This window comes from Coregonus lavaretus (genome assembly GCF_964263955.1).
Source record: "Coregonus lavaretus genome assembly, chromosome: 9".
Taxonomy (NCBI): domain Eukaryota; kingdom Metazoa; phylum Chordata; class Actinopteri; order Salmoniformes; family Salmonidae; genus Coregonus; species Coregonus lavaretus.
The window spans coordinates 2,124,787-2,134,642 of NC_139996.1; the positions used below are offsets into that span (position 1 = coordinate 2,124,787).

The window sequence follows — 9,856 nt, forward strand, 5'->3', positions numbered from 1 at the left end:
TGTTTTTCCAATGCCAGAGACTCCCTTTGTCAGCACAGTTCTGATAAGTTTGTCTTGTCCAGTTAAGGGTTTGAAGATGTCGTTACATTTGATTGCAGTCTCTGGTCTTGCTTGTTTCCTGGTTGTTGTCTCAATCTGTCTCAGCTCATGTTCATTATTGACCTCTCCTGTTCCACCCTCTGTGATGTAGAGCTCTGTGTAGATCTTATTGAGAAGTGTTGGGTTTCCTTGTTTAGCGATCCCCTCAAATACACATTGAAACTTCTTCTTTAGATTAGATTTGAGTTCACGTTGGCAAATCACAGCAAGCTCATCTGAATGAAGAAATAACACAGAGGATATTAATATTATGTCTGTTTTAATGCCTACAGTATTGTAAGACTGTGTTATAAAGTTGTAAATTACAATCATATATTCTCTTAACTGACAGTATAAATGTGTAAATGTTTTCATAATGCATTCCACACTGGAGTGACTGATTCTATGATTATTATTATGATTATTATTATTCGTATTATTGATGGTATCATTAATGTTGTCTCCCTCTGTCTAAATTAATCACCACAACACATCCCTGCTGCTACTTGATGAGGTCACTAGGTGTTGTGTTGAGGCTGCTACAATATCATTGAGTTACACAGCTACTTTCGCTGTACTTTAGCTACAACTTTTAAATGTTTGTTATAAAACAGCATTCAACATGAGGCAGACAGCTCTTACTTTTCTCCAGTGTGTCAGCAAGCTCCTTCTGGTTCATTTTCCTCAGGACGTGCAGTGTGATCTTCAGAGCCCCCTCTCTGGCACTGCTCTCCTGCTTCTCATCTTCAGCATCCACCACTTCCTTATCCTGCTTCTGACTCTCAAAGCCTTCTGGGAGTTCTGGACTAAGAATCCTCTTGAACATCTTCAGCTCCTTCTTCACAAATGTCATAATATTCTCTTCAAGCAACTGAAATAAATAAAGTAAATAAGTTAAGCAAGAGAAGAAATGCTTTCTTATGAACACATTAATGAATGATTGACAGATCAACTTTACTTGAGGTAAACAAAAACACATGAACATAACAGGACCACATACACTGAATATGGAGGCCAGGTCTGTTTGATGACTCTGGGAAGACTGACCACTGAGAATCTCTGACTCTGATCTCTCCTGTTGGTTTCTGGGGACGAAACATGAGATTACATCTCCTCATCCAGGGAGTGCACACACACACACACACACACACACACACACACACACACACACACACACACACACACACACACACACACACACACACACACACACACACACACACACACAGGGAGGGAATGTAGTGTTTGTTTAATATTGTTTTAGGACTATGAAAATGGAAAAAGGATTCGCCAATGGATTATGAAAACAACAAAAATAAATGGGAAAATGGGAGAGGAGAAATGATTAGAGACAGTGTTGTTTAACTCACTGACCATGACCCACGAGTTCTTCTTACCTTTGTTCAGTAGAAAAGTCTCCCTCTCTAAACACTATAGGACGACCCATAGACTGGTCACTCTTCATGGACACACAGCTGGGTACAGGGGAGGCTGGTCTCTCCTGCTTGATTGGACTTCAACACAACAGAGACAAACATTACATCTCTCATCTACTCTGAGCTCAGATGGGGAAACAGAGGAAGAGTTTCATTCCAAAACGCTATATATCCAATTTCAGAAATGTTCGTAAATTAGCTTCTATTGTTTAAAGAAATTATCAAATAAATGGTTGCGTTTTTTCACTATCTAATCATGGCAGGGGGTTTTCAATGACAGTCACTTAATGGCTTCATTTCAGAGAGACAAATGTTTTTTTTGCAAAATGATATATACCTGCCTCACTCTCAGAGAAACAAGTAGTACTGATAGATTTTACACAGTTAAATGTAACAAATAACTACATTTTTAATAAAGAACTGTACAAATGATACACTTGTGACATCAATATTTAAATATTTTAAAAAAGTAATTCAATACAGTAATATGAGATCTGTATGTAAAACATTTACATTTGACATTTAGCAGATGTTTTTTATCCAGGGTTCCGGATTCCCAAAATCATTTTAAGGCCAAATTCATCATTAGAATCTTCTAGGAGCATTGTTAAATCTCTGAGCTGTTTCAAAAAACCATCGTTATTAACGTTGCACTTGAAAACGGTCGTAATCTAACACCTGCCTCAGACCACACGAGTGAGTCGTTAGATGCTTTTTTGCCCTTCCGCGTGACTTTATCCACAGAAGATCTCTGCTAAACATAGAATCACATGGTTTATCCGTCTCTCTGTGATGCCGATAGATTCAGAACAAAGTTGAGTACAAATACAAAGTTGACAATGTCTTTGCAATTGATTCAAACAAGGGAAGTACACAAATTTGCTTCAAATGAAAACTGAGATGACTGCATTAAAATATAAACAGTAGGCTATAGGCCTATTTCAATCATATTGAAATATATTCAATGTTCAATATATTTAGTTTTATTTTGCTACTTGTAGGCTACTGTCTGTAATTTGTCTCAATATATTTCATGATGTGTAGCCTAACATGTGAACAATGATGTGCCGAATCTGTGATTTAGTGCATTTTTATTGTGTAAGAATTAGAATAAACTACCTCAATATTTGCAGCCGTAGGTAGTAATATCTTTCTAGAAGCTGATCCGTGGTCAGCATTGTGAAATAATTATAATGTTAAGGAAAGATTTTAATGGAGAAAACTGATCCGAGAGCAGCGCTCCCCTTATTTCGATCCTATCAGTATCGATACATGCTCCACCGGACGTGATACCTTGCCGTGCTCTGATCCAGTTTCTACTGGTCTGCCTGCGGATATGGAACTCTGACCTGTTCACCGGACGTGCGACCTTGTCCCGAACCTGCTGTTTCGACCCTCTCTCTCTCTCCCTACCACACCTGCTGTCTCGACCTCTGAATGCTCAGCTATTAAAAGCCAACTGACATTTACTCCTGAGGTGCTGACCTGTTGCACCCTCTATAACCACAGTGATTATTATTTGACCCTGCTGGTCATCTATGAACATTTTAAAATCTTGAAGAACGATCTGTCCTTAATGGCCATATACTCTTATAATCTCCCCCCAGCACAGCCATAAGAGGACTGGCCTCCCCTCAGAGCCTGGTTCCTCTCTACCCAGTACAGCCAGAATAGGATTGGCCACCCCTCAGAGCCTGGTTCCTCTCTAGGTTTCTTCCTAGGTTTCTGCCTTTCTAGGGAGTTTTTCCTAGCCACTGTGCTTCTACATCTGCATTGCTGCTGTTTGGGGTTTTAGGCTGGGTTTCTATATAAGCACTTTGTGACAACTGCGGATGTAAAAAATTATAATTGGGTACTCATATTAAGCAGACCAGGCCAGGGTTTAGGGTTTGAGAAGTCAAAGAAGTAAAAATGACTTCCTTAGTTGTTGGTTTATTTAGCAAAACATTTTTTCTTAATTACTTTTTAAAAAACTCTGCATTGTTGGTTAAGGGCTCGTCAGTAAGCATTTCACTGTAAGGTCTACACATGTTGTATTCGGCGCATGTGACAAATCACATTTGGTTTGATTGATTTGTTCATTTTCTAAATGTTCTGTCGTAAGTAGTTGAACACATTACTACTCCAACCACGTGAAGGTGACAAACTGACACGTTTTCATGTTAGTCAAAAACAACTTTATATGGAAGGAGTGCCTTTGATTTGACGGCCTGCACATGCGCAGTACGGCGTGAGACGACCGTTCGACCTGATGACATGTTTTTACGCATGAGCTTCAAATTAAATCAAATTAAATTGTATTTGTCACATGCGCCGAATACAAAAGGGGTACACTTTACCGTGAAATGCTTGCTTACGAGCCATTTCCCAACAATGCAGTTAAAAAGTAACAAAATTAGCTAAATAAAAAAAGGAAATAGTAACACATTAAAATAACAATAATGAGGCTATAAGGAGTACCAATACTGAGTCAGCGTGCAGGGTACCAGGTAGTTGAGGTAATATGTACATATAGGTAGGGGTAAAAGAGACTAGTCAATCAGGATAGAGATTACATCTCCTCATCCAGGGAGTGCACACACACTCACTGACAGACACACTCACACACACACACACACACACACACACACACACACACACACACACACACACACACACACACACACACACACACACACACACACAGGGAGGGAATGTAGTGTTTGTTTAATATTGTTTTAGGACTATGAAAATGGAAAAAAAGGATTCGCCAATGGATTATGAAAACAACAAAAATAAATGGGAAAATGGGAGAGGAGAAATGACTAGAGACAGTGTTGTTTAACTCACTGACCATGACCCATGAGTTCTTCTTACCTTTGTTCAGTAGAAAAGTCTCCCTCTCTAAACACTATAGGACGACCCATAGACTGGTCACTCTTCATGGACGCACAGCTGGGTACAGGGGAGGCTGGTCTCTCCTGCTTGATTGGACTTCAACACAACAGAGACAAACATTACATCTCTCATCTACTCTGAGTTCAGATGGGGAAACAGAGGAAGAGTTTTATTCCAAAACGCTATATATCCATTTTCAGAAATGTTCGTAAATTAACTTCTATTGTTTAAAGAAATTATCAAATAAATGGTTGTGTTTTTTCACTATCTAATCATGGCAGGGGGTTTTCAATGACAGACATGTGTTTGTTTAAAATCGATCACTTGATGGTTTCATTTCAGAGAGACAAATAATCATGTTTTTTTGCAAAATGCTATATATCTGCCTCACTATCAGAGAAATAAGTAGTACTGCTAGGTTTTACACAGTAATAATATATATATGCCTCACTCTCAGAGAAATAAGTAGTACTGCTAGGTTTCACACAGTAATAATATATATATGCCTCACTCTCAGAGAAATAAGTAGTACTGCTAGGTTTTACACAGTAATAATATATATCTGCCTCACTATCAGAGAAATAAGTAGTACTGATAGGTTTTACACAGTCAAATGTGACCGACCGGCTCGATTCAGACTCATGTAGGAAAATTTGAAATTGTGTTTTTTACATTGGATAAAAGTGGAGACTCAGCTAGAAAAATGTATATCATACACTACAGTTGATGAACAATGGGAAAGTAATTCTGCTTTGAAAGATGATAAACTTGTAACCTCCTGCCATCCAGGACCTCTATACCAGGCGGTGTCAGAGGAAGGCCCTCAAAATTGTCAAAGACTCCAGCCACCCTAGTCATAGACTGTTCTCTCTGCTACCGCATAGCAAGCGGTACCGGAGTACCAAGTCTAGTCCAAAAGACTTCTCAACAGCTTCTACCCCCAAGCCATAAGACCCCTGAACAGCTAATCATGACTACCCGGACTATTTGCACTGCCCCCCCACCCCCTCCTTTTTACGCTGCTGCTACTCTGTTAATTATTTATGCATAGTCACTTTAACTCTACCCAAATGTACATATTACCTCAACTACCTCAACTAGCCGGTGCCCCCGCACATTGACTCTGCACCGGTACCCCCCTATATATATAGCCTCCCTACTGTTATTTTATTTTACTTCTGCTCTTTTTTTTCTCAACACTTTTTTTGTTGTTGTTTTATTTTTACTTTTTTTGTTAAAAATAAATGCACTGTTGGTTAAGGGCTGTAAGTAAGCATTTCACTGTAATGTCTGCACCTGTTGTATTCGGCGCATGTGACCAATACAATTTGATTTGATTTGATTTGATTTGAAGAAAAGGGTCTTTGAATGTTTTGGTACACCTACTGGAGAGCTCTTCTTTATCTAGTGGTGTTACTTTGGCAGATAATGTCACCCATCTATTTAGATAGTTTAAAAATGTATAATTAACTAAATGTATGGTGTTTTTGGTTTATGTCAGTTTCATTGTTTGTTATGCTATAAATTGTTATTTTATGGTTGTAAGTGGTAAAATGAACTAGAAAATGTCATATTTTGCAATTCTGAGTAATTACTACTTCAGTAAGGATATACTTTATTCAGTACTACTGCAGTTGCTAAATAATTCCAATAGATGAGAGCATAAGACCACGAATGACATTTCAGAAGATCAGCTTAGTTTTCTCCCTGGATACACCACCACTCCCCATATTGCTGCTTGTAGCCTATAACTGATGCTTCGTGGTCTTATGCTGCCATCTATTGGAAATTTAGCAATTACAAGTTATTAATTCACGTACAGACATTGGTGAGGCAGCTGAGAATAAAGTGTATTTTTCTTGTTAATTCCTTAGATCAGTCTCAAACCTACCCCACCTATCCCACGCCAATTGCTGGACTTTTACATAGAGGTTACTAGGTCACCCAGTTCAAACCACATTTGAAAAATAAAACTAATGTGGCTTGTTTATCAAGTGTTCTGCCTTGCAATTATACATATAATAAAATAACAACAAAAAAAGCAAAATGCGTTGACAGGTTTTGATTAACGAAAAAATCAAAACGCTTTTTAATACTATAATTGTATTTACTAACATAATATTATTATTAAAATAGTTTATAAAAGTGTTCTACGCTACCCTACCCTAGAATTAGGGTTAACGGTTAAGGCTAAAATAGGTTATACGTAGTGTTAGAGTTTCTGTATAGCACTTTGTGACATCTGCTGACGTATAAAGGGCTTTATAAATACACAGTAATTACTTTTTTTATAATAATAATAATAATAATAATAATAATTAATTAATTATACACATTACATTTTGGATATAAAGTACTCAGACATCTATAGTGTTTACAGTAATGACTTTTACCGATCATTATCTTTTTTAATCCCACCCCTCTGCTACTCTCAGCCCCGCCCACCTATCTCCGTAGAACCATCCTCTTGATTTCCACCTGCCATATATTTTTCAACTGTGCTGTGATGTCTTACATGCATTTTTAACCTTTCTAGTCGCATAGTATCCACAGACTGTAAGTTAAAGATCAATATTTTTCATAAGAGTATTCTGTTGTTGAGTGACTGACTATGGCTATCCAAATGCCCAGCACTGCTATTTCTAAGGATAATTTTTAATGAATATTGGGATTTTCAACCATTTCTATTGTCCTATAAATTATATTCTTAACAAAAAAAGTCCTATTTAATAGTAGTAGACATAATTCATAAATGGCACCACGCAGGGTTCTATATATAACTTTTAGTGGTTCCATATATTAAGCAAGCGATAGAACCCTTTTTGGTTTAAACAGGAGTGACGAGTGTGTTGATATAACGGTAATATTGTCAAAATTCCGCTTGTAACAACCATCAGAATGAGTAAAAACAACAAGGTTATGCATGACATCATATTAGACAATAATTAAGAGTAGGCTAAATTATTATGTCATGTAAAACTTCTATTGATGTGTGTGTGTATGCTGGTAAAGATGTGTGTGTGTGTGTGTGTGTGTGTGTGTGTGTGTGTGTGTGTGTGTGTGTGTGCTGGTGAGACATCCACATATCACAGTCAAATATACAGGATACAAACATTTCATTCCAGCTATATAGCGTTTTGCAATACAAAAATTCATACCCAAAAATCTATTAATTAAAATCTCAGAACAACAATATTTTACAGACACATGAAGTTACCCATAAGCAATCATTTCTGATGTAAAATAACAAACGTGAAAAAATTGTGGATATAGCGTTTTAGAAATAAACTCCTTATAAATTATTAAACAACATTGTCATCTCACCTCTTAGCTTTGGTGTCATGTTCCCCAGAGAGACTCATTTTAGAGGCAGGGCACCCCTCCTCTCTCTCCCCAGAGAGACTCATTTTAGAGGCAGGGCCCCCCTCCTCTTTCTCCCCAGAGAGACTCATTTTAGAGCACTGACCCCTAAACAGAGATGCAGCATGTTGGTTTTGGTGAACACAGTGACAACTAATTATTGAAGGTCAATTTGTTCTATTTTATCTCTTAGAAATCAAACATTTACTAACAGACACGTCCAAACAGTCAGGTGATTTAATGCAATCACAGGAACATGTATCATGACTGATATTTTTCACCTTTTCTCCATGTAGTGAAGCTATAAATAATAATAATAATAATAATAATAATATTAATAATAATAATATTAATAATAATAATATTAATAATAATAATGATAATAATGTCTCACTTTCTCTTGTAATAATTTCACTCATTCTAGTGTGTTGCTTTGTTCAACAGGTCTGCAATTATTATGATATTATTGAATTTAATTCATAATATCAATGTTAAGAAAAGTACGTTCAGGTTTCATACCAAATTACACAGGAAGTAGGAGCTCACTGTCATCTTGAAAACAACAAATGTTCTGATATTCTGAAAGATGATTTAGAACTATGATACATTAACATTTTTACAAATTGTAAAATAACCACGATATACGAATCCTATAATACGAGATATGAACAATATGTTTTTGAATTTGACTTGCCTACGCCCAGTTAGCACCATTTTGTATGATTGAACTGTCACGTACCTGTCCCAGGTGAAATGGACCGTTAGGTCTGGGTGTTTTACTGTCATTCTCTATACTATAATAACACCATATATTTAATTTCTCTAAACACTTTACAATAATCCCTTGGAAGATTCTTACCTTGTAGCCTGTTTTCACAAACAGAACATGTCAAGTCATTGAGATATTTTCCGTTGTGCTGAGAGAGCACCTTCCTGATGACAAGTGGCTCTGTATCTATGTTCTAGGTACAGTTGATCTTTGGATGCAATAATATCTGGTCAAAGTCTAGTGGCACAACACCATAGTATATCATTAACAGAACAGCAGTTTAACCTTTGGCCAGTAATGGTCAAGGCACACTATAAAATGTAGAATCATTATGATGGATCCAGTTTCAACATATCTCTAACTTTGAAGTATACAGTGGGGCCCCAAATTATTAACACCCTTGATAAAAGATGAGTAAAAATGACTGTATACAATAAATAATTCAAATACTGAGCTATATTGTATGCTAAAACATTTGCTCAGAGAAAGATTTTGTTTAACAAGTAATACTTTTTTTCTCAAAAAGGTAGGGGTCAAAATTGACACCCCCTTTCAATACCTCACGTTGTGATAACGGCACTGAGCCTTTTGCTAAAATGTTTTATGAGTCGGAGAACACATTAGGAGGGATCTTAGACCATTCCTCCATTTAGAATCCTTCCAACTACAGGAAGGTAGAGGTAGATTTTCCTACAGGGCTGTGTAGACCTTGTGAAGACTTACAGAAAATGTTTGACCTGTGTCATTGCCAACAAAGGGTATATAACAAAGTATTGAGAAACTTTTGTTATTGACCAAATACTTATTTTCCACCATAATTTGCAAATAAATTCATTAAAAATCCTACAATGTGATTTTCTGGATTTTTTTCTTCTCAATTTGTCTGTCATAGTTGACGTGTACCTATGATGAAAATTACAGGCCTCTCATCTTTTTAAGTGGGAGAACTTTCACAATTGGTGGCTGACTAAATACTTTTTTTCCCCACTGTATGTACAGTAGAGTACAGAGCCTTTCAGAGGGAGAGAAGATGATAAAACATGTACAGGCAGAACAGAAGAATCCTCCAATCAACAGACCTGTCTCCTCTCCTCCTCTAATCCAATCAACAGGCCTGTCTCCTCTCCTCCTCTAATCCAATCAACAGGCCTGTCTCCTCTCCTCAGCAGGGGGTCTGTTTTGAATTTAGAAAACAATTATTTATTTTAATAACACAACATTTAAAACGAACCCCCTGCAACTGGACCCAGACGTTTTATGAGACTCCTGTTTCCACGAATCAAGGACGAAGACAGCATCGCATGTGCTACACCAAACAGTGCCTGTCCTGTAACTC

The 9,856-nt window shown here is 37.1% G+C and overlaps 1 protein-coding gene across 3 annotated transcripts; it reads right to left on the minus strand.

Annotated features, from left to right (window-relative positions):
* Nucleotides 1–652: 652 nt before the first annotated feature.
* On the minus strand, nt 653–8,775 carry LOC311135439 (uncharacterized protein). Of its 3 annotated transcripts, none has more exons than XM_084169393.1 (6): nt 8,611–8,775; nt 7,716–7,859; nt 4,371–4,487; nt 1,476–1,592; nt 1,079–1,163; nt 653–949 (listed from the first exon to the last, which is right to left on the minus strand). In XM_084169393.1, exons 2-6 carry the CDS (start codon nt 7,841–7,843, stop codon nt 671–673), a joined length of 726 nt encoding a protein of 241 aa, XP_084025519.1. In that variant the 5' UTR covers nt 7,844–7,859; nt 8,611–8,775; the 3' UTR covers nt 653–670. The 3 variants fall into 3 exon arrangements, with proteins under 3 accessions (XP_084025519.1, XP_084025518.1, XP_084025517.1); XM_084169392.1 differs by adding an exon at nt 8,271–8,330 and having other exon boundaries at nt 653–1,163; XM_084169391.1 differs by having other exon boundaries at nt 653–1,163.
* Between the last annotated feature and the right edge of the window lie 1,081 nt (nt 8,776–9,856).

Bases quoted from the DNA above. Each gene is read 5' to 3' on its own strand.
- LOC311135439 (XM_084169391.1), bottom strand. From the start codon at position 7,843: ATGAGTCTCTCTGGGGAGAAAGAGGAGGGGGGCCCTGCCTCTAAAATG. The intron at 1,593-4,370 runs GTAAGAAGAACT...GTTGTGTTGAAG, and splicing joins GACTTTTCTACTGAACAAAG to TCCAATCAAGCAGGAGAGAC. The intron at 1,164-1,475 runs GTAAGAAGAACT...TTTCGTCCCCAG, and splicing joins GACTTTTCTACTGAACAAAG to AAACCAACAGGAGAGATCAG.